Source organism: Xiphophorus hellerii, chromosome 15, assembly GCF_003331165.1.
Source record: "Xiphophorus hellerii strain 12219 chromosome 15, Xiphophorus_hellerii-4.1, whole genome shotgun sequence".
In the NCBI taxonomy this organism is placed as follows: domain Eukaryota; kingdom Metazoa; phylum Chordata; class Actinopteri; order Cyprinodontiformes; family Poeciliidae; genus Xiphophorus; species Xiphophorus hellerii.
Window position 1 is genome coordinate 24,470,003 of NC_045686.1, and position 24,571 is coordinate 24,494,573.

Consider the following 24,571-nt stretch of genomic DNA (forward strand, 5'->3'; position numbering starts at 1 on the left):
AACTGCACAGTAAAGGCGACACACAAGATACTGAAGGAAACGACTAGCAGTGTTTACAAAGACGTGCAGAAGATAAGTCAGATTGTGCAGGTGGGTGCTGGTTGCACAGATGGCCACAGTAAGTGCATTAGCATCCAGGTACGTACGGATAATACACACACACACATGCACGTACACACACTAGGGCATTTATGTCTAAGACTTTAAGCTCATCAGGTTAATCAGAGTCAGGTTGTCAGTAGTGTTTTTAGCTTCATTTACTGGCCTGCTGGTCAAGTTTACAGCCTGCTGAACCTATTTCAGAAAATGGCCATTTAAGACCTGAAAAATGCCCAGCAATTTCTCATGTAGTATTGACAAGTCTGTCTTGTCTGTGTTTTGTTTCATAATCATTTGCACTAAGAAGCAAGTTTTCAACAGATCTTATTGTCTGTCATCTTGAAATTTCTTGTCATTTACTTATTACCACACAACTCTATTCAGATTTGCCTGATTGTGCATCATTTTACAAAAGGAAGGGCCATATTTAAATACAGCACTAAAATCTTAATATTTTCCATGAAAATCTTTGGCAAGATCATTACAAAACACTTCAACCACCTTGCCTGCTGGCAGAGGCGGTCCTAGTCTGTTTGGTGCCCTCCCCTTGTTCCCACTGCATTGCACTTCACTGCAGTGGAAGGCTGGGTGGGTTGGGTTGGGTTGGGTGCTGTAATGCATTAGGAGCTTCATCAGAACTCTTGCTGTAGCGTTTTGGATTAGCTGAAGGCTTCTAACTGCATTCTGTGGACTTCCTGAAGGTAAAGAGTCAGCCAGCCTTGAAGTAACAAATACATGGATTAGTTTTTCAGCATCGTTCCAAGGCAGGATCATTCTAATGTTGGCAATATCCCAAAGATGATGAAAGGAAATCCTAGATGCTTGTTTAATAAGAGATTTAATTGGTAAAAAAAACAACAAAAAAAACACTTACTATAAGAGGCCAAATTAATGGCATCCAGTTCAAGTGATTGTGTAGCACTTTGCTCAGACTACAGAATTTAAATAATTACATTTAGACTAATATTGGACCAGTTCTAGAATTTGTTGGTTGGAGCAGAATGTAACTCATGATACAAAAAAACATACATTGAACAAATGTATGGTGTTCATCCACAAAGAAAGTAAAACTGGAAAACAGCTGCAGCACAAAGCCTGAAGCGATCTGATGAAAATATCAAAGCATTTAGATTGATACGACGAAGAGAAACTGACTTGTTGGCCAGCTGTACGGTCCAGTGGATGTTCAACATGTTGCTTTCTGGTCGTTTGTTGTAGGCCACCATTACCTCTACAGCTTCCTGTTTATTCCTGTTAAGATTTCACGTCTCAGATATCCGTGCAAAGCACCAGTAGACTGCTTTGTTAGTCGACCCAGAAAAAAACTATATTTGTTGTTTATATGTTGGCAATGACTTTTCTCTGTCATTTTTAATGTTGTACCCAATAGTCTCAAAGCGGAACAGTTGGTCAATATCATAGGAAATAAACCAGTGAAAGAGAGACTCACTACAGACGCTCAACCATTGTGAAAATTATAAAGAGAAACTGAACATACAAATAATGCTCCTAATTAACCCATCACCCATTCTTCAATGTTTTTCTACTTTCTGTTTCACTGCATAGCTGAGATCTTTGCAGTTGGTGCCTTCATATCACTTCAGTGTGACAAGGACAAAATCAGGAACTGGGATTTAAAGATCATTCATGCTTTTTTACCATTTGCCTGCTGATGTCAGTTGACTTCATTTTTGCATTAATGCAATAAAAAGGTTTTGCTTCCTTGAGCTGGAGTAAGAAGCAGATATGAAGCCGAAAAGGCACAGACATGACTTTCACATCCTTATTGGAGTTATGAAAAATTAAAATGTCTAAATTAAAATCAAACAAGGCTGTCCAAACCACATTGTATCCCAATTTTTATATTTGATTAGAGCAACCTTGTTAAGCAACATTTTACTTCCTCATCGGTCAAAAGCAGAAATCCAAGAAGAAAGTTCACTAGAACAGTTTTTTTCTTTTCATTATTTTTTACAGACACTTTCTCATATGAAGGCGACTGATCAGCCTCTGCTCAAAATTTTAAACACAAAAAACAAAACATGTACAAGTCCTCTTTTTCACTTTTAAGAGTTTTTGTACCAAGAAGTTTTTTAAGACAAATAATTAAATTCAGTTCCTCACTGTACTATTTATGCAGACATTCTTTGACCTCAGGTTTTGGTGGTTTTTGAAACTTCTTGGTCCCAGTCAGTGTCAAGGACATCACTAGAAAAGTCAGCAAGACCAGAGAAAGACAAACCTGAAAGGAACGGCTTAGATCCATCAGTATTTAGTGGCGGGTCCAGATTAAAGCACTTCCTTTTCCTCATGTTCACCTCACTGTTGCTTGCAGGTTTTGCATGTTGGTTTGGAACATGAGTAAGGTCCGACTGCTTTAGTTCACACTTAGCAGTTTCTGTTTTATGAGGAACTATTTCCAGGTTAGTCTGAGCTGCTGTAGGTTTGGTTGTGCAGTGTTGTGAATGTCCATTATTTAGCTTTTCCATTAGTTTCTTTTTCTTTGCTTGTGGCATTTGGCTAGTCAAGTCATCATGTCTAGCTGACGTCTGCATATTTATCCTTTTTTCTCCTAATGTTTCTGCTTCATTACCACTGTGGTCAGGTTGTTTCCTACCTCTGGGTTTGAAAATAAAAGCCGACAGTTTTGTGTGCAGGTCTGTCAATTTTCCATCTTCGGCCGCCTTCTTTTCATTTAGCAAAACATTGTTCTTCTTCTCAGGCAGGCGTCTCTGTTCTCTTTCCACAACTCCACTTTGCCCTGCTCTTAGTGCTGATGATACTGACCAGCTATTGTTTGGTGCAGTATTTATGTTTCCTTGGGTTGATGTAATGATGGGTACGATGACATCATCTGGGGACAGTGAGGGACTCGTGGCAGGAAGCCAGTCCAAACAACTCTTCACTGTTACACAACTCTTTAGGTCACTGGAGGTTTCAGAGTCTGAACCATGTAGTTGATGCTGGTCTGTAGAAAGAGACGGGTCACACATACCAGACTCTGGGGTGTTGCTCCTTAGCCTAGCAAAGACACAGCATCCACAAAAATGCATTTTATTATGATATACAAATCTGGGTTTGTTAATTGCACTGTTCACTGCATAAGAGAAGATATACAGAATTACAGGTAACACCATGAACAGCTATATTATCTAATTTATCTAGCATAATCACAGGTTCGTTGAGTGTTCAGCCGTTTTAAATAAACTTACACAGTTAAGCACCCAGAACTTAAAAAGTAACTTTCACAATTTACTATTCACTTTTTAAAACTTATAGCTAGTAATATCATTTTCTAATATGAAAGATTCTTCACTAATTTACCTGCATAGCAAAGAATATTAAGTACTACATTTGCTCCCTCGGTTGTGTATTACTATTTCGTTTGTTCCTGCTCCTCCCTCACCCTCTCCTTACTGCTTGGGTTCGAGTCACACCATACAGAGACAGGTGGAGTCCCAAACTTTAAAATCCCAAGATCGATTCCACCATCATCATCCATATTTACTTCCACAAAAACTGAGCTGCACTGCGTGTGAAGTTATTGCGCCCTCTACTACTGCTCTAGCAGGACACTTTCAGGCTGTTTGCAGTTCACACAGATCACATACAAGTCAAATATATTATGAAATGTGAATAATCACACACACACACACAAAAAGGGGCCCAACCATCAGCTCAGAAGTGAGGGGGCTATGTGTTTATAAAATGGTAAAATGACTGGATGACCCGAAGGAGCATGAAAAATAAAGTCTAGTCTAGGGAACCAACGGGAGAATTCTTTGCAGCCCTTTAGTCTTTGGTTGGTTGGTTGCTATAGCAGCTCCTGTCATCATTCAGCCACTTATTTTTGGGTGGCTCCTATTGGGTGCCTAACGCTCAACTTTTTTGGTGTGTAACTAAACCATCATGTCAGCAGTAAATCTTAAGCACTAAAAATGTGCACATGAATAAAATAAGAAGTGTTGAGATTCTAGAGTTGCTCACCTGGCCAGCCGCTCCATCTCACTTTGAAGAAGCTCAGGCAGGTTCAGTCCCTCCAGGAGCATCTGACACTGGGTTTGATACTGCTGGAGGGGGTCGGTGGGGAACGTTGTTAGCAAAGCGTTTACATTTCCCAGCAAAGCACCACCCTAAAGGAAAGATGCACCAGACGGTTAATGATCTGCTACAGGACTGAAAAATAAAACAAGACAATGCAACATGGGAGCACAGTCATTGCAACATTAGTGTCTGCAATATCCATGTCACAAAGGACTGCTTGAGTGAGCTAGTTTTTGGCTAATATATTCCAGAGAGGACAGAGTGTTACTGCAGGAAATGGTCACACCAGACAAAATACACTGGCCAAACTGCTAAAGGTCACAGTGATGGAAGAACACATGAGAAAGAGAGGAATAAAGGCATATACTCCAAATGATAATATTTACCAACATTATTGCCATCACTAGATTTTCTAAGATTAAGCAGCTCAAACTCTTAATAGTTTGAGCCCACTGCATCCTGGGGGTTTCATTCTGGCATGAACTCATGACATCACCAGAACAAAACCATTTAATAACTGCTCAGAACCAGTCTGATCTTTCTTAGCAGGCAACATGCCGTCTTTTATAATAAGACAAGTCCTTTCTGTTTACTTGAAACTTGGATTTTAGATGTGAGAATATAATCTCACCTTCACTGATTCCCCAAACATCAGGTGTTGTTGCATGATCCAAATCATTGTGAATAACTTTCCTTGTTGAAGAAAGTTTTCAGGTTTTAATGAGTTTGAAATTCTCAAATCAATTCAAATGGACATTGCTGACAACCAGCCATACATATTTTCATTTCTTGAGCCAAATCAAGACTCAGCCACATCATGTGACCCAATCACCATCCCATTTTCTCCCTTTTTTTGTGAAAACTTTATCATTATAATATTGTATAACTATAAATAAACAAAAACAATCAACAAATCAACTAACTAAACTACAAAAGTCCAAAGTCTTTTTTGATTTCTACAGTAGGGAGAACAAGTATTTGATACTGTGCCACTTTTTCAGGTTTTCCACTTGCAAAGCAGGTAAAACACTGACATTTTTATCAACTGCTCTTCAAATGTGAGTGATGGAATCTGAAACTAAAATCCATAAATTAATAATAATAATAAAAAACATTGTATGGATTTTAAGTAATTAATATGCATTTTATTGAATGACATAAGTAATAAGAACTCCAGCTCTCACAGATTTGTTAGTTTTTCTTTAAACTCTTGCCTCACTACTCGTCTTAAAGTCACTTGTTTGAACTTGTTACCTGTATAAAGACACCTATCCAAACACTGACACAAACTCCAATACATAAATAAAAATACACACATTGATATCTACAACTTTCATTATGAAGTAACTGAGTATAGGTAAATTACCTGTAGATGAACAATATAACAAAGACATGCATAATAGTGTCCCAAAGTGCACCCAATGTGTCTTTTTTTCACACAGCCTCGTGTTGGACAGCAAAGTATATAAACTGAAGACACTACAGCCATTTAACAGAAAATACTGATAAGGATAAGGATCATCACTTATGCAGTGAAAATGGGTCAATCTGTTTTCTCCTTACCTGCATGGAGCACTCCATGACTGACACGGCTGTAACGGCATCTTCGACAGTAACAGTCTCTCTGTACATGAGCCGGGCATGTGCTGTGGAAAGTTTAAGAAAGGAGCAGGTCTCTGTCAATATGTGCAGGTGTTTCACAAATCATTTTCCCTTTTACTAGCACTATAATGCCATCTGGAAACATGCATATTTTCAAAGATTTTTTCAGATTTCCCTTTCTTTTATGTTCAACTACATTTCTGAGGCACAGCAAGCATCTTTAATCATGTCACATATTTCAGTAGCTAAAGGTAAAAGATGCTGTTTTCACTGACCGTCCACTGAGTTTGAACTTTTGATGATCATAATGTAAAGTGAAATTGTTTTGGACTTCAGTCTGTTCTCACCTTCAGCAAGTCTGCTCAGACTCTCCAGCATGCGGATAGTTGTGCGGGCGGCACTGTGACCGTCTCGTTGACGCTGCAGCTGGTAATAACGAGTCAGGATGCAGTTGGCTTCTTCGGACACCTGAGGCTGCAGCTGTTTAATCACACTGAAATAAGTTTTCATTTTCTCCATGGACCAGAGCCCACTGGCATCAGATGGAGTTCCTGAGAAATCATGGGGAGACATGTACTGATGCTGCCCGTAATGTGTGTCAGAATAGAAGGAAAAATGTAGCATGAATATCATCAAAGATAACTAAAAATGATTTCAAAACTAGATGGGGAAAAAAGAAAAAAAACCTTAGTACTACCTCGGTCCTCAAGAATAAAAGAAGAGATGATACAGTCCCATTCAACGTTTCTGGTGTCCAGCAGAACCAGAACCAGGTCGAACCGGCTGAGCAAAGGACTGGCCAGAGCCACGTTCACAGAGAGAGGCTGACTGGGATCATACTGTCCTTGGGGTTGGTAGCTGCCAAAATGGTGGTTCGAGTATTCAGCTTGCACACCATTCTGTAGAAAGATTACGAGTCAAGAGATCAAAACAAAAAGTGTAAATAGATTTTATCTACACATATCCCATGATAGCATCATTCGTATTCAAACTTAATTTATACTCCAGTTTAATTAACGCATGGAGAAAAGAAAAAAAGAATCCTGATTTACTTTTGCTAGATTCTGCAAAAGCTTCTCAAGGTCCTGCAAAAGTTTTGAGAAATACCAATTTGTTTCTTCTGCAAGATGCAACGGGACATAATCAAGGTGGAAACTGGCCCCCGCCGTTGACCAAATGAAGGTAAATGTATGAAGTTGCTGAAGAGACAGTAGCAGGTGGCTTGTGCTGCAGAAAAATGTGTAGCAGATATGTGTTCCACACAAACTTAAACCGCTAGAGCAGATTCAGGAGCAGAGAACGAGGGAGAATTAGCACTTCAGGGGATTTGTCGTCAACGATGGGAAATAATAAGAGACGTGACCAGGGACAGAGAGGGGAAGAGGTCAGACTGGCTGCTGTCCGCCCAGTGAGAAAGAGTGGAAATGTTCATGAAGGAAGAAGGAACACTTCATGCAGGGAGGAGAGCAGATGTGAGCGAGTGTAAATATACAAACCCAGCTTTGGCTACGCTGATTGACTGCTGCTCCATCGCTTCATGAATGCTGATTCGATCATGTTCTTTGATGCTGCTGAACTCATCAATGCAGCACAAACCACCATCAGACAGAACCAGCGCTCCAGCTTCCAGGTGCCAGTCACCTCCATCCTTTACTGCAGCAACCGTCAGACCTTCACCGAGACAGAGAACAGAAAGACACCAGGAGATTTTTAGATTGGCAAAGTAGAAAATGTACCATCAGAAAAATGAAAGCTCTGAGAAACAGCAGTGTTCAAAAGTATGTTTAAAAAAAGGAAGTAAAGCTCAAAGTCCTTACAACCATCTCAACATGCCACTGCATTGTGAGCTCACACACACATTCACACACTGATGGTGGCCTGCCACAGCTGACATAGGCCAGGCAACTTTTCATTACCTCTAACCTTTATTTTTAAAATTTACAAACTTTGGAGGATTTCAGGGAATGGTGGGAACTCTGCAACTTCATGGTTGGATTAACATCCTGAAATTTGGTTGGTCATGTATTCTAACTGATCTATGACCTCTAGCACGTAATAAATAGTATGAGAAATATTTCCAGATCAAAATAGATTAATCACTGTGTTTCACAGTCTACTGTGACTGGAAGTCAGCATTCATTTTCCACTGACAAATGGAAAATGGTTCCCTACAACCAAAAGAAACAACCTTGCTTTCAATAGGCCATAAAGTTGAATAGGTTCTACTTAGGTCAGCCACTGTGTTATTGGCAAACTATAACCTCTTCATTTCAACAATGAAACTTTGTGAGTACTTCCAACAAACAGAAATCCCAGTTGTCTTTTGCAAGACCCAACGGGTCACAATCAGGGGTGGAAATTGGCAGGTGTCAATTAAATACACAAATACTCACAGGTATTTCTAGGCCTTCTGTGATCATTTTCAGGATTCAGAAATACTTTATTTATGCCAAAGGGAAACTAAATATGAACTCAAATCAGGCCAGGCTGCCACACACTGGCACCACCAGGGCATCTGACCAGCATCTGACCAGCAGCAGGAAGGCTGCCAAAGGACACAACGACAGAGGCAGATAGAGCGGGAACTGAACTGGTAACCCAAAAATTGCGGGACAAAATCTTACAACCACCACCATTATAGCACCATAGCAGTAAAAAAAAATGACTTGTTTCAGTGCTAGTCTTGAATAATCCTCAGGTGCCCCAACCTTCCCAAAGCTCCTAAAGAAAACACTGCTTACTGAAAACACTGCTTATAGAAAACACTGCTTATTGAAAACACTGCTTATAGAAAACACTGCTTACTGAAAACACTGCTTATTGAAAACACTGCTTATAGAAAACACTGCTTATAGAAACATGCTTATAGAAAACACTGCTTACTGAAAACACTGCTATTGAAACACTGCTTATAGAAAACACTGCTTACTGAAAAACACTGCTTACTGAAAACACTGCTTATAGAAAACACTGCTTATAGAAAACACTGCTTATAGAAAACACTGCTTATAGAAAACACTGCTTACTGAAAACACTGCTTATTGAAAACACTGCTTATAGAAAACACTGCTTACTGAAAACACTGCTTATTGAAAACACTGCTTATTGAAAACACTGCTTATAGAAAACACTGCTTATTGAAAACACTGCTTATAGAAAACACTGCTTATAGAAAACACTGCTTATTGAAAACACTGCTTATTGAAAACACTGCTTATTGAAAACACTGCTTATTGAAAACACTGCTTATTGAAAACACTGCTTATGATGTGGAAAATGCTCACCTGCACTGGTTGATCCAATTCCAGCGGTAACTACAGATCGGATATTATCTTGGCGCATATTTCAGAAACTGAGATTTTTCCCTGTACCAGGATCACCAACCAGCACAAATGGCATTCTCCTACAAATTACAAGAGACATCACACAATCACATTTTGCTATTTTTGTGTTTTTATGATGTAAAGCACTTTGAACTGCCGTGTCGCTGACATGTGACATACAAATAAACTTGATTGATTAATTGATTGACTTCTAGCTTAAATTGTTGTCAATAGTAATAAAATGAAATGAAATACGGCTTTATAGGGAAACTCAGACATTTTACAATGAAATCAATCATTCCGATTCACATTCACATCTGATTATGGCAAACAAAGAAGACAAAATACCTCTAACTTTGGTCCCAGAAGAGTCTATTCTCTGGACTCCACCCGCCAGCACCATCGCCACAGCCAGCTTAATTACATACATGCCAAAAACCTGCGGACACAGGCTTAACAATATCTCATTCCTACCTACAGAAAGAGATGAGAAAATCAAATTGCAAAATGCAAGTTACCACAAGAAATGCAAAAATGTTTTGTCAAAGGGCAAAAACACTAACCAGCCAGTGGATTCTGCTTGTAGCTGTCCCAAAACTCTTCAAATTCTTTCTGAACATCTTTTACCATCAGAGCAGCAGCAGCCTGCTGATTATTTGCTTCTATGTTGTTAGCTCTGAGGACCAACTCCACATCGCAGGGGGAACCATCATAAAGGGGCTTCCAGCGGAGATACATTACACCATAAACCGTTATGTCATCACCTGTAAACATATTTTATTTTAATGAAAAAAATACTTCACTCTCTTCTTGAATATGTAATATAATAATCCATACATTTATTGGGTTATTTTGGTTGCAAAGTTGACAAGCATTTGAAACACTTGTAGTGCAAAAGACAGAGAGGTCCAGATTTCTGGGTATCCTCATAACAGCATTGGGGGTTTGGGCAACTGGCTTACAAACAACTGAGCTGATGTCATCAGACAGAGTCAGCACCAGTGGAAGGGAGTGTGTGCCACTACTGCTCAGATAACACTAGTGAACTATGCAGGAGGGGCTCAGAGTAGAGCCGCTGCTCCTCCACACCGAGAGGAGCCAGCTGAGGTGGCTCAGACATTGGTTCGGATGCCAGTTGGAAGCCTTCCAACTGGAAGGTGAGGTGAATGGGACAACATCCCAAAGGAAGGAGAGTCAGACGAAGATCCAGGACACGCTGGAGGGACTGTGTTTCTCAGCTGCCTTGAGAACGATTAGGGATTCCCCTGGAGGAGCCGGACCAAGCGGCTGGGGCCAGAAAGTGAATGTGGGCCTCTCTTAAGGCTGCTACCGCAAGAAACCAACGCTAGATTAAGCAAAAGGCAATGAATAGATATTTTTCTTGGTTTATTGAAGTGCCAAAAGCACTAAGTAATGTAACTATACTGCAGATTTCAACAGTTTCTTGCAATGAATCTGAGAATTTCAAAAGCTGTTAGGAGAAAATGTCAGTCTTTTATTACATGTATTTTACAAATACTTTGGCTGCTGATTCATACCTGATTTACAGCTGTCAACCAGGTCATCCTCCAGCACTACCACTAATGAACGAGGAATACTGCCCACCGACAGCCTCTGAACCTGTTATAAGAGAGGGTCATTTCATTTTCTAATGGAGATTTAAAAGAAACTTCTAACTTATTATTTTAACAAACTTTAAACTTCATTTTAATAGAAATAAAGAGAAGGAGTTATATGCAAATGTTCCATACTTGCTCTTGTATCTTAATTTCCTGGTAGTCCCTGCAGGCAGCAGGCTCCGACCCTCCAGACAGACAGCTGAATTTAAAGGAATTACAGGCAGCAGGATTTGGGCAGCCCACCGGCTGGACGAAGGTGTAGAACTGGTCAAAATCAGCCTGCACCTTGAAAACATGCCGGCACTTTGTGCACATGTAATCACGTTCATACTCCAGAACCTAATAAATACAGAACAGCACAAACACAAACATTTATGTGACTCCTCTTACTATATTTGTAAATCCTACAAATGTTTTAGAGTTGGAGACGTTGCTTCAATCAGGAGACGACAAAGAGAGACGATTCATCTATGAACGACGACTTTTTCCTATTAGGACCAGTAGGACCAAGCTCAGCTTCTTTCTGTGGTTTTTGTTTATTGATATTTAACAATGGGTGGTGTACTTTTCAGTTCTGGATGCATTACTTATGAGAACTGTTTCACACACGGGGACAAAACTGTTGGTATTTCTGTCCAGGCCTGATTCAACAGATTACCAAAATCAAGACCATTTTGCATTGGATTAGGAGATGAAATGACAGACAAATGTTGCACCAGCAGCTCAGTTTACTGAACTAAATCATAAACAGAAACCAGACATCCTGATTCAAGAACAGAGGATCTTTAGATGGACTGTATGTCTGAACAGTTAAAATGTGATTTCTTACCTTAGCCACACTGGTACGTATGACCGTACCAGTAACAGACAAAAAGTGACCCACATCTCTGGATCTTGGAATGGTATGTCTGGTTAGTTCTGGACACACTGGCAGACCTGGGATTAAATGGGTTCAAAAAGACAAGGAAACTATAATAGAACAAAGAACATCCTAATTTTCATGAGTGCATTTGGGAAAAAATACACTACACGTTTTTTATAAACTGTCAGAAATAAGAATCAGTAATATTTAATACTTAACTTCTCCATTACGCTACTTCTAGCGCTTTAAAGATATACCATTGAATATGCAGAAATATAAATCCAACAATAAGAGAATGAACGAATAACATTTATGTTGTTACAACTGATAAATAATGATAAAAAAAAAATACAACGCATACAATACTGAAAAACAAAACAGCATAAAACAAACAGAGCTCGGTCGGCAGCTGGATGTCTTACCTGTGATGCGAGTGTGATATATCTGCCTCAGGCTTCTCTGACCGGCTCCTTGTCCTTTGTCTTTGAGAGAAGCCTCATCTGTTAACTCTGAAGCTTTTTTCTGTAATACTTTATCAAATACAGCCAAGACATCGTTTGGATATGCATTGAAATAATCCCCAACCTAAAAAAAGGCAGATTAATATCAGTGTAGTGCAGCGTGGTAAGACACATGTACTTGTTTGCGCTAGTCAGCTATGTGACACACAGCTTGTACTAAGTCTCTTTTTGAAACCAAAATCAACCCTGACACTGAAGCATGGACTAAGATTTCTGGTGCAGTTTCCATGGATACCACAAACATCACAGGAATGTTAACCCAATTCAACATTACAGACTCAGGAAGGTGTTTCTCAAACTAATACTGGTGTCGTTTTTGCAGCGTAGACAGGCCTCTTCAGTAGCTTTAGTTAAATTACTCAAAAGCTACTGAAAACAGAACACTGTAACATTTTGAGATTTTCTTTTTAATCACCAACTTCTGTTCTTTCTGTGCAGAAAAATGAAATATAAGCATAAGTAGTAGCTATCAACAAGTGACAGAAAGTGGATAAGACCAATGCATCAGATCAAATGCATTATATTCAAATTGGGCAGAACTGGATACTCAACGTGTCCTTCTGTTACAAACAAAACTCATCTAAAGGCCATTACCTCCATATTGGCTTCAAAAAGTGTCATGGCGTTAACCACAACAGAGCGATGAGTGTCTTCATTTACATCAGAACTGAGCTGAAGAATGTCACCATGGTGATGATCTGTCAGATAGTTTTCAAACACTCGACCAATCAGGGCCTCCTCCTCTGGGCTAATAAACATAGTGGTGGCTGAGATCTGAAAGCCAAGCAGATGTGGAGAGCTTTACATTAAATAATCAGTAAAAATAATGAGGTACCTTATTATAAAATTAGACATTATTAAGGTTATAATGTATCTTATGGACTATCTACTCTAGTGATGTTTTAACTGGCAAACATTAGTTGTGTTACTTTATCCTTCACTTAACATGTTACAGCAGAAAAAACATCATAATCTTATTAAAATAAACACTAGAACGTTTGCTTCATAAGACAATGATCACTTGATGCATATAAACACCAACATTCAATATGCCGTTATCAACAAGCAAACGGCTTTGTGTTCGTTTCAACATGTCCGATCAAATATTATTTGCTCTCATTGTCTCACATTGTTAAATGTTCTGTTTGACTGCAACGTTCTGAACCTTCCTGCGCCGTGCGCGCTCCCGAGGCGCCAAATTCTGTGGTGGATAATTAATTACCTAAACTAAGCACGAAACCCGGTTAGACTTGACGCGCACTGACCGGGAGAAGCACGTTCAGAAAATTAACTCCGTAAAAACTGCGCGGCTATGCATCTTTTATAACCTGTCAATTAAAACTTTTTTTTCTTGCCCTGTTTAGTTCACAGATGCAGTGAGACGGGTCTTGTAGACCTGAGTATAGAGCATGTGGGTTATTGAAAACTGTTCGCATCACAGAGTTTACAATCATACTGCCGGAGACCCACCAGTTCCACGGACAGCCACTGAGCATCAACAGGTTAACTTCCCGGGGTTTGTTGTGGATTTCTTCCTCTTCTTCTTCTTTTTCCTGTGTTTTTGGCGGTTGGCAAGAAAACTGAGGGTGTGCATTACCTCCACCCACTGGTAGGGAGTGTGGTTCGTGATGATTTAATTGTGTTTGTCTATGTATACACACACATTTACTATATATATTCAGGCACATAAAGAAAAAACGTTGTAGGAAATATTGGTGGGGACATGTCCACACCTGTGAAGTTACGCCTATATATATATAAACACTAGAACGTGCATATATATATATGCACTATGCTATATATATATATATATATATATATATATATATATATATGCACACACACACACATATATATATAGACACTAGAACGTACATATACATATACAGTATATATATATGCACACATATAAAATCAAATTATATTAAACAAAAAAATCTATCCTCTTTTCTTAATATTTTGATATTAAAAATAACAATCTATTGTTTCATCCTTCTCAGTGATCACATGTGCGATATTATGCTTTTGTATTTTAAAAAGTGTATAATTATACAGAAGAGCATTAGGGCAACTGAAGAAAAATAATCCTGACTTTTTTCTCAGAATTCTGATTTTAACGTCGATGTGAACCTGGGAGGGACCAGCTTCAGTCACCAAGGTGAGCGTTGTGGCGGAGGACAGCAAAATCTCTGGAAGAACATGTTGGATTTAAGCCCGTTTGTCCGAGGGCAAAGAACCCCCAAATAGAAGATGATCAAATAGAAGAGCAAATAGAAGATGATCAAATAGAAGAGCAAATAAAAGATCGATCAAATAGAAGAGCAAAAGAGAGTTCTTGCCGCCCCCCTCAGAATGCTGCCCTGAGCCGTTGCCCATGTCGGAAACCGCCACTGATCCTCAATAAAAAGACGTTGTTAGTTTGGTGTGAGGAGCTGGAACAAGTGGCTGGGGAGAGGGAAGTCTGGGCCTCCCTTCTGAAGCTGCTACCCCCGCGACCCGACCCTGGATAAGAGGAAGAAAATGGATGGATGGATGGATGGGTGGATGGATGGATAGAATGGCGTACTCAATATATCTAGCGCAGCATCAGGGAATCTGTGATCGATCTCATGGTCTGCTTTAGAAATCTGTGGAGGCTCATTCATCACCTGAATGAAAGCCTGGATCTGCACCTGGTTTCTTCCTCAGTTCATCCTGGATGGAGCCAGGATGATGATCGCGCATTTCAAGCCTGGCTTAATCTTTTATGCTGGATTTTGTAACGCTATTTTTGTGAAACAGCCCTCAGGAGCTAATGGACTATCATGTCCAGTCGTTGAATAAAATTGGGGGGAGGTCTTCCGTACCGAGGCTGCTGCTGGCTGCCGAGGAGGAGGAGGAGGAGTTTCATGCCTGCGTTTTGTAGAGGACGTTCAGCTAAAAAAGCTGCAAACTAACAGAAACACAGATGGTTATTTCTCGATACATTACTTCTTAAAGAACAATCCAAACTGTGGTTTTATTTGTTCTAGATGAAGTCATGTTTGAGTCGGTATCCATGTTTTTTTTCCGGAAGCTGTAATTTCTCTTTTGTCTTCTGATCGGATTTCGGGTTTCATGCTCCCCGACATCAAACACAATGTGGGACAGAAGTGACTTTAAAGCCGGATTTGAAGCTAATAAAGCAGGTGAGAGGCTTGTATTAGAAGAGCATGTATTAATGTATTAATGCATGCTACCAACACAAGAGCCCGGCTGCTTGGATTTAAGGACGACGATGAAGTTAGCATCCGACTTACTGCTTCCGATTCGGCCCTTGACTAAAGAGCTATTCGCTGCATTCATTTAGTGCCTTTAATCCGTTTAAATGCTGGGATGGTCAGACTTTAAGTGGTTTGTTTTATATCATTAAATAATTACAAAAATATAGGTTTTGATTTATGAAGCTTGTGTTGTTTTCATGAAAACTGATGAAGGGGTGAGTTTTGGCTCTCTGACATGAAGAGAACTTCATCTCCTCAACAGACTTATTTTACATTATTTGTGGATTATATCAAACATTAGGTCCGTCTTAGGCATCCAGAGTTTGAATTCTGCACTACAAAAACATCTAAAAACATTTTTTTAGATGTACTTGTAAAATGATGTAAAAAAAAAAAGGGTCATTTCTTATAAAGTCATGCTCAAAAAATTAAAAAAATTAAAATATTGCATGAGATCAATGAAAGATATTTTATACTGAAATGCCAGGCTAGGCATTGGCACAGAAAGAGTGACAGTGGTAGGAAGAATATCCCCACAAAATGCCGCCCTGGGTAGTTGCCCATGTCGCCTATATCAGAAACCACCACTGGTTTTGATCTTCATCCATCGTCTGGCCAACATTCCCTTCCTCTCCTACATGATCAATTATTTTAAGAAGGTTACTCTCTCTGAGCTAAGCTCCTGACCCTCTGTTTTCAGTTTTAGCCAGATAAAACTGGTGCTATTTACCAGTTTTATTGAGTAAATAAAATGGATATTATTTGCATTTGTTGCTAAAACATTATTCATAATGTTTGCATGAGTGTTGAACATAAACCAAACTACATTTACCCTGTATGCTAAAGTTGTTTCCTTTCTCATCCTTGCAACTAAACTTGTCCCATAAGTACAGCAATAAGTTTTTTCTTGCGCCTGTTTTCCAGTTGATGCGGCACCAGGACCGGGGTGGACTCATGTTTGACTGGTCCACTTTAGATGACAGCCTATTATTATAAAAATCATCTAACTTTAATCAAACATGTTAAGTAAACTCTTTCTACCAATAACTGGATGACAGACATCTACAGTCTGGTGCATTATTCTCAACTAGCCCTTTTTTGTAGGGATAACTTTTCTCTTCTTTTTTTTTTACAGAAACCTCATAATTAATTTTATTTGTTGTTTCTCTTGTTTTATTTTATTTGTTTTAGGTACTTAAAATGTCTTCCTCTTCCAGTGTTAAATGTTCATAAAAATGTAAAGTCTATTGGCCTCTGAGAATATGTTCTTGCACTATTACGCCACTACCATGAACTTGAAAATGGTCTCAAATTAGTAATATTATTGTTAACTTTTGGGATAATTTATCATCCAACAAAATCTGTTATGTCAGGTCTACTCCCAGCTGGTTTGGTGTCCTTTTGAAATGTTGTGGCTTTTGTGATGAGGCGACTTGACAGGATGAGTCAACAGTCCTTTGAGCTGTCCTCACAGCTCATTGCAGTGCAGTCAGAGGAAGTACCACACAGTACAAGAGTAAGAAAGCTTTCAGTACTGCACCAGTAGAAACTATTCAGTAGCTTCTTGAGTATCTTGTAGTGTTTTAGGGTCCTGAGTCAGAAGAGTCTCTGCTGGGCTTTTTAATGATACAAGAGATGTGTTACTTCAAGGTCAGGTACCAGTGACCTGTACTTCCAGGAACTTGAAAACTCTGGTCTCTTTCCACCAATACACACATAATTCATAGTGACCAGTTTCTTTTTAATGTTGTTTCTGAATGAAGCTGGAGAACCCAGAGAAAACCTTTGTATTCACCAGAAGAACTCAACATTCTACCATCCAAAAATCCTCTTATTTAATAATAATGGCAGAATAAACCTGTGGTTTATTTTGCCATGGGTTGAATAAACATGTCAACTCATGGCAGAGATGGATTCATTATCCGTAAGAAAAGTGTTTGAGATCTACAATCTTTCTCACGCATCTTTTAATTTCCTCCAATAAAAACACTCATTTGAATAAAGTTACTGCTCCAATTATTTCTTTGCAAAATATAAATTGGTGAAATTTTCTGGGACAAGTTATACTTCTTACCAAATATTCCTTTGCATCACAGGGTGTCCCTGCATGTTGTTACCAGAGAAATATTTAAATCATTGTTAAAAACTTATTTTTGTGACAGCAAAAAAAACAATTTATATTAAACAAACTATTATTTGTACAGTCTGGACATCACATAATGTATAATACATTCGTAAGTTGGTCCACATTGTATGTGTGTGAATCTTTTACCTTTTTTGATGTGAATTTTCAGGGCCTAGTTGTGGCTCTGGATGGTTTCTGGGACATGAATCAAACTGGCACAGCAGTCTGCCTTGCTCTGGAGGCAGGATCTGTGATGGACGACGACAAAGCTCTGTGTCTGACAGCGGTGACACAGGAATCGGCACCTACTGCTCTGACAGTTTGGAAGGTAGGTGTTCATGTGTTACTGAAGCTCAGAAGATTAACCTTGTAACTGTAGTTTGATTTGTGGTTGGATTTTCACCAACATAAAAAGCAGTAAGAGACTTTATACTAATACCTTAGGGTTTGCACATAGGAGTATGACTTTTTTTTCTTGCAAATTCTGCTTCATGTTTGTAATAGCAGGATCACAAATGCAGTTTTAAAAACTTAATCTGTCAGAGGGTAATCTTTTCCTCGATCTAACTCGATATCAGAGCTCACAATGCACATTGTCCACAGCTCAAAGTTTTTTATATTGTCATGCCTACTACACATTTATATTAATGTTCTTCAACTTGTCATCTAATTCATTTGCTTAGAGAAAAAAATTGTTTATGTTTTGTGTGTCTACAGATGACTCCTGTTCCAGTGCAACTCCTCTGTCTTCCCTTCTTGTGTCACAGCATAACTTAAACCAGGAAGAGGATGGCGTCCCTTCAGCTCTCGCCTTGTCATCTGCTTCTTCCTCACCAAGAATCCTTTTAAAAATGGCCTCTCCTTCCCACAGCTCTGGCTGCTGGAATATGTCTCGCAACATTAGTAAGCAAGCCACATCTTCTGCAGAAGCTCCAAGCAGTTTGGACATGAAAGTGCATCAACCCATCAGAAGGTCATCCTCTTTTACCAAACTGTCATCAGGGGTAGATAAGAGTTCCACAAAGACGTCCAGTTACTGTTACAGCCCAGGTGCTGAGGGTTCGCTGGACAGAGGTGTACTTCATGGTTATAGAAAGAAAAGACAGGATTCAAATATCAACCTTTACCTACCGTTGTCTTCTGCTATGAACTGCAGCAATTTTCTGCTGAGATCTCCTGGTGCCGAGCCCAGCTACCGCTACAAACACAGTAATAGATCTACTGGTTTGAAAACAGACCTGTCCCCTTCCTCGTCTCATTCTTCTCCAGTTAAATACAGCTTAAGCTGCTCCAGTTTTCATGAGACGAAAGATTCTGGGAAAGGTCAGCAAATACGTGGTCTTCAGTCATCCAGCTGGGGTGACTGGCTGGTGGCTGAGAACCCTGACAGAGGCATGCCCATTCAGCCAGCTGTTCGAACCCAGATGTGGCTGACTCAGCAGATGGAGTACCGGCCCAAACTGGAGAGTGGAAATGAACCTGGTCAGGCCAGTTCACCAGGGACAGAAGACTATGGTGTAAACGGCCTCACATTGTCTCATCAGGAATCTGGACTTAATCAGGTAAGAGGAGAGTTATGTTACTGCTGTAATAAAAGAAATGGAAAGAAATGGACTCTCCTGGAAAGTCGCAGTGATGTGTGACATGTTTCTGTTCATTTGTTGCAAGTTTTTGCAAGCCTTTCTGTTTGACTACTCTGTTATGTAAAGCATACTTTTCTTTATCTTTAGGTCCTCCAGCAAAGCAGGCTAAATTGGAGCCTTTCTCCTCAACTGCAAAAATGCAGTTAAAAGAATCAGTTGACTTCTATTGGTGATTTATATTTATGTTAATGGACATGTTGAATTTTAATTGAGGACCATCAGTTAAAATGTCTGCATTATTCTCTACTCGGATAAAGGAAAAATATAATCCAACACACATTGAGCATTACGCCATGTTTTTCCCCACATGTCTAACTCTAAAATCCTCTAACGTCTCCTTTTTTCTGCTCTTTTTTATTAAAAGTTATCTTTTTATTGATAGTGTTTGTTACTTTTCCGAGCATGATATGATGTAGTTGACCACTCTACCAACATGTTTGTGTGCTAACAGATGCTAATGGAAACTTCCACTCCTGCTAACACTCTGCTGAAGGTTAAGGAGAAACTGCTGAGGGAAAGAGAACTGGAGATACAAAGGTAATGCAGAACAAACTGACGTCTCCACTGACACACGGCTTCCACCTGCCGCCCTTCACCTTGTTTTTAACCAAACGGTTTTTCAGGAACAGGTTTATTTTTGATGATTAGTTGAAGTTAATATGATTTCCTTTCATGTTTTTTGCCCACCACTGAATTGCTTTCCCGTGTCTTCCTCTTCAAGATTTATTTATTTATTTATTTAAATAATTTTTAGTATATTAATAAATACTGACAAACTTTATTTGTTGCTTCAGTACATTCAGTGCTCAGTTTTAACATTTCCTTGCTGTACTGTCTATAACTATAACTATTATTAGATTATTGTTATAATGTTGTCAAAAAATTGCAATCTAAAACTTTACAATTTAAACAGAACCATTGATGATAATTTGTTGCTGACACAAAAGGATTTCGTGTTTCAGCCAAAAGCAGCAAATCATGCAGCTGCATGTGTGGATCAGGGAGAACGAGCACAGAGCCCAGCAGGTCCTGGGCAGCCAGAGAGGACAGTTTCATACCTCCATAATCCCAAATACTGAGGTGAGATACGGTGAAGAATGCGACGTTAGAAACGTGGTTACAAAACTCACAAACAATTCTTGTTATTTAGGAGTCAGCAATGACGACATCCGGCAAGCTGCAATCTGATAGGCGATGTTGTGATGAAGAACTTGGTAAGAAATTAGCAGCTGCTGAGCTTGAAGTTCTCCATCTGAACCTGTTTTATAAGCAGGTCACTCTGAGATATACAGAGGAGATCAGAAAACTGGAAGACAAGGTATGATTCACAATTTATGTAAACTCTTTTATTACTTTAAATTTGACTTGAGCTTGTCTCTGCAACCTGACGAATCTATCAATTTAATTTGTGAACAGATAAAGACAAGGGATCGTTACATCACCAGTCTGAAGAAGAAATACCAGAGAGAGAGTGAGCAGAACCAAGACAAACAGCAACGCATTGAGATACTAGAGAAATACCTCTCTGATCTGCCCACATTAAATGAAGTTCAAGTCCAGTCCAAACAGGTATAAACACACACACACACACACCCCCACCCACACACACCCACACACACACACAGAATTTCTCTCATGGGGTCCAGGATTTATCCCCACAGCCCTACAATGAAGACAGAAATAGGTCCCAAACATTATATAAAAACCTGGTTCGTACACACACACGCACACCCCCACACACACACCTACACACCCACGCGCACACACACACACACACACACACACAGCCAATCTGGAGCCACTTCATAAGAGACGTGCTTTGAGACAACATTAGTTGTAAATTGGCACTACGTATATAAATGAACTAAATTAAGTTGAATATAAGGCTATGATGCAATTATAAATGAGTTTATTGAGGTCAGATGGCAACCACAACACACAGCTGCCTGCCATACAGATGTTCTTAACATCTATATTTAGACCAATGTGTCTAAATATAGACGTTTAGACTTAAAGAAACTCTTGTAGATCTTTATATAGCTTTACTGACGCTGCCTCTTAGCATGTACATGTGTATAACGGTGCACCAATTTCATGAGTCCCTGTGGATATGCACCAACACATTGGTTCCTATCCACATACTCACAGTACATAAACCTTAGGTAACTAGCCTCTGTTTATATGCTCAGCAGGAGAAGTTAGAGGAAAAAAACAGGCGTCTTGAGAATACAGTGTTCCAGCTACAGAAGAGCATAGAGGTAGAATGTGCATTGATTCAGAAGAAAGATGTCATGATTGAGGTGCAGGCCAAGACAGAGGGTGAGATGATGACATCTGTACAAAGGTATGGTGTGAGATCATAGTTAATGTTTTATTTTGTATGTTTATCTCACTGTCTCACTTTGTTTATTGTCTTTTTTTTTTTTTTTTTAAATTGGACAGGTTGCGTAAGAAAGTGCAGCAGTGTCTGGATGATGGGGCCAGGCTGCCGGTGCACGATCTAAAAAACCTTTTGGGAGAAAATTCTCAGCTCCTGCAGCAGCAAGACAACAGCAACATGGTAGCATCACATACAACTGAACAGAAACGCTTATGCTAAACAATTCAAAAATATATGAATCCACCACCTTCCCCAGGTATTAAGGATACAGAAGGATGAAATTGAGAGACTAACTTCACAACTAATGGTAGGGATATTCAAAATATACATGCTAGATTTATTTATTACTATTACTCATAACATTATGACTGTTTGATGTATGATATACCACAGCTCTCCCTTCTTCCCTAAAGCTAGTCCCAACCCGATAAGTTTGGGATTTCTCTCAACCTCAGAAGTCTGCTGGGGAATCTGGTGCCAAGCCAGCAAGGTCTTAGTTTGAATGTTTTGAAGTGAGGTGAAGCAGAGAGGTCGTGGTTTATGGTGTGTCCTGTGATCCCAGTTCAGAATTAGTGGATTTCTACATTAAAATAGAGTCTATAAGATGTTTAAGGGCTCATGTGAATGCGATCTTCTAACCGTTTCAACTACAAAAGGCCAGCAGAATTAGTTGGTTTAGTGATCTTCCTGTATGAAACAGAACGTCAGGCATTTTTCTCCCAAACACAGTTCTCATTTGTTTGTATTTTCTTTTTTGATAGGCCACTAGTGGAAGACTGCTAAAAAAAAGAGGTGCCGCTCACCCACCAGTGGCTTGTTCTCTGCAAAAGGAGGAGAACTTGGTCAGCATGCTTGGAGCCTTCTCTCAGGTATCACTGTCTGGAATGCCAAACTCTTTGCTTTTGGGTATTGGTCAGTGTAAGAAACTTTAACTTAGCTTAGCTTGTAGTCAAACAAGCCAAACCCCATACACTAGTTTTATGTGCAAAATCATTTCAAAGCTGTTTGACTTAGTTTAGTCTACAGCAGAGTTTTAGAAAGAGTCTAGAAATTCCAGCCTGACCCGTTTGTCTATCCAATCCATAGACATTGTGTCTGAGGCAGAGCCAACTGACATCTGCTGGTTCTATTATTGAAAATGTGCCACAGTAGCCCAAGTCTGACCCGACCATGACCCGGCCCGAGTTCTGAGTCTGGCTGTGGCTGTACACTGTCCAATCTTTTTTCAGGTGGATTCCCAAGACATGTTTACACACTCAGGACATGCACATGGTCACCGCCAGCATTCTGGGTTTGTTATAATAAAGTAGCTTCATTTTCTCTAAAGACTCACAACCAAGACTAAGAAGTCATACGCTTGCCTAAGTTCCCATAAGTGACAGAACAGTAGATCCGCGGTGATGCAGCTCAGGGAGGAGAGAACCTAAGTGTGACCTTCTGCACAAACTTTTTGATTCAGCTGTTATTCATAGGAAAATTACTTTCTGTTGTGCATAGTCCTGGTTTCATAAATCAGATTTTATTTTATTTTTTTGCTGTACAGGGGTGCAGTCTGCTGAACATGTTCTCTGTTGTCATTGACCCGGTTATGCTCACATTGAAACATGAACATTTTATTCACTCTGTTAACCAGGACAAAGACAAGTTGGTGCATCCGTCATCTCCAGGAAGCATGTCAGAAGTGGACGAGCTTTTGAAAGAGATGTCTTTGTGTCTGCTTGACCTGCGAGGTTTCTGCAGCATCCTGGCCCAAAGAGCGCAGGGAAAAGAGCCCAACCTCTCTCTGCTTCTGGGAATGAAATGTAATGTGCTGAAAACAAACACTCCAATGTCACATCCTCATATGGTTAATCAGAGTAATAGCTTCATACATGCCAGAGAAATACAGCGGGAGAGCAGGAACAGCAGTGAGCAGAGCTCTTGACAGTTTATGTAGAAAGGAAGGAAGAAATGTTGAAAAGTGAAGTACATGGTCGACATGTTTGAATCATATTTCATTCATGTAAAATGAACAAACATTGTTTCCTGTTTCTCTGAGTGTAGACAGTATGGATGTGTTACTGAGATGGTGACCAAATGTCCTCTGCTGCTGTTTTGTGTCCGTCCAGCACTCAGCGTCTCAGCAGAGGAACAGGAGCACCAGCTGGCTGAAGGAGAAGAAGAACCGAGCTGTAAGCTGCTCCAAGTCGGCCTGCTGAAGAGAGGAATAGATGATCTGAGGAGGACTGTAGCAGAATACTGTCCTCAGTATGTGGCTCCAAGCTGTGCCACGCAGTGAATTCTTAAACATTACATTTATCGAATCTCTAACGCTATACAACGAGGATGTTTGGAAAATGAATCCTACTATCTGTCACAGCTCTGAAAGGTTTGGACGTGTCTGAAGTTTTGTAATGACTGTTGCCTCTAATCCACTTCAGACCAGAGGCGCAGCAACCTGCGAGCAGAGCAGCACCATCCATTGCTCTACTCCTCTGACTAATAGGATCTGATGCAGATAATAAAATGTTGAGGATGGTGACACTAACTTTGCTTGGAAATTAGGATATTACGTAAGGTCGTATAAGAATAAATTCAAAGTCCAAGCAGAACTTTGTGCTTGTTAATACTATGGATAGTAATATTGCATCCACACAAAATTTGCGATGTGCTGTACTTCCTGCTGCAGAGCATGGTTCACTGTGGAAGATCTGCTGCAGGTTAATAACAGCAGTGGGTCGATCTGGGCTCAGATCTGGTACTGCTCACCACACGGCCCACCAGACTAAACTGTTTTTATAAAATAAACCATCAAACATCCAAGTTTACATTAAAATATGTACAGAAATGTTGTGTGTGTGCCTATTTCAGGGTTTTTTAGCTGCTGTTTGTCTTTTTTTCCAACTTCAAAATGCTTTTCAATGAAAAAGAATTGAAAAATAGCATGAAACATAAAAAAAGAAAAACCCAAATATTAAAAAAACAGAAATGAGTCAAGATTATTTGTATGGCACATTTCAGCAAAAACATTATATTACACTGAAAACATAAAGAGAAGTAATAAAAAGTAGTAATCTAGACTAGAAGTTAAAGGCAACCACAAATAAATGGGCTTAAAGAAACTTGGTGTTT

At 39.6% G+C, this 24,571-nt stretch overlaps 2 protein-coding genes across 5 annotated transcripts; one reads left to right on the forward strand and one right to left on the reverse strand.

Annotated features, from left to right (window-relative positions):
* Positions 1 to 1,766: 1,766 nt before the first annotated feature.
* Positions 1,767 to 13,612, reverse strand: mcm9 (minichromosome maintenance 9 homologous recombination repair factor). Its single transcript, XM_032585529.1, is given in 17 exon segments — positions 1,767 to 3,120; positions 4,087 to 4,232; positions 5,707 to 5,789; positions 6,093 to 6,296; positions 6,443 to 6,592; positions 6,595 to 6,644; positions 7,242 to 7,416; positions 9,030 to 9,134; positions 9,137 to 9,148; positions 9,417 to 9,542; positions 9,632 to 9,832; positions 10,607 to 10,688; positions 10,820 to 11,026; positions 11,517 to 11,623; positions 11,972 to 12,134; positions 12,665 to 12,844; positions 13,541 to 13,612. Coding segments are annotated over 16 exon segments (2,844 nt in total). The 5' UTR covers positions 12,830 to 12,844; positions 13,541 to 13,612; the 3' UTR covers positions 1,767 to 2,252.
* Positions 13,613 to 14,920: 1,308 nt separating this feature from the next.
* On the forward strand, positions 14,921 to 24,287 carry cep85l (centrosomal protein 85L). 4 transcript variants are annotated; one of them, XM_032585065.1, is made up of 13 exons: positions 14,936 to 15,237; positions 17,607 to 17,765; positions 18,155 to 18,999; positions 19,532 to 19,617; positions 20,043 to 20,160; positions 20,231 to 20,398; positions 20,497 to 20,649; positions 21,270 to 21,424; positions 21,523 to 21,640; positions 21,717 to 21,767; positions 22,222 to 22,329; positions 23,094 to 23,262; positions 23,569 to 24,287. In XM_032585065.1, exons 1-13 carry the CDS (start codon positions 15,189 to 15,191, stop codon positions 23,736 to 23,738), a joined length of 2,349 nt encoding a protein of 782 aa, XP_032440956.1. In that variant the 5' UTR covers positions 14,936 to 15,188; the 3' UTR covers positions 23,739 to 24,287. The 4 variants fall into 4 exon arrangements, with proteins under 4 accessions (XP_032440959.1, XP_032440956.1, XP_032440957.1 ...); XM_032585066.1 differs by having other exon boundaries at positions 21,273 to 21,424; XM_032585068.1 differs by lacking the exons at positions 23,094 to 23,262; positions 23,569 to 24,287 and adding an exon at positions 22,690 to 23,078 and having other exon boundaries at positions 14,921 to 15,237.
* Positions 24,288 to 24,571: the final 284 nt, after the last annotated feature.

Coding starts and splice junctions, on each gene's coding strand:
- cep85l (XM_032585065.1), top strand. CDS start 15,189: ATGTGGGACAGAAGTGACTTTAAAGCCGGATTTGAAGCTAATAAAGCA. Junction 20,161..20,230: donor CCATAATCCCAAATACTGAG/GTGAGATACGGT, acceptor CTTGTTATTTAG/GAGTCAGCAATGACGACATC. Junction 21,768..22,221: donor GACTAACTTCACAACTAATG/GTAGGGATATTC, acceptor CTTTTTTGATAG/GCCACTAGTGGAAGACTGCT.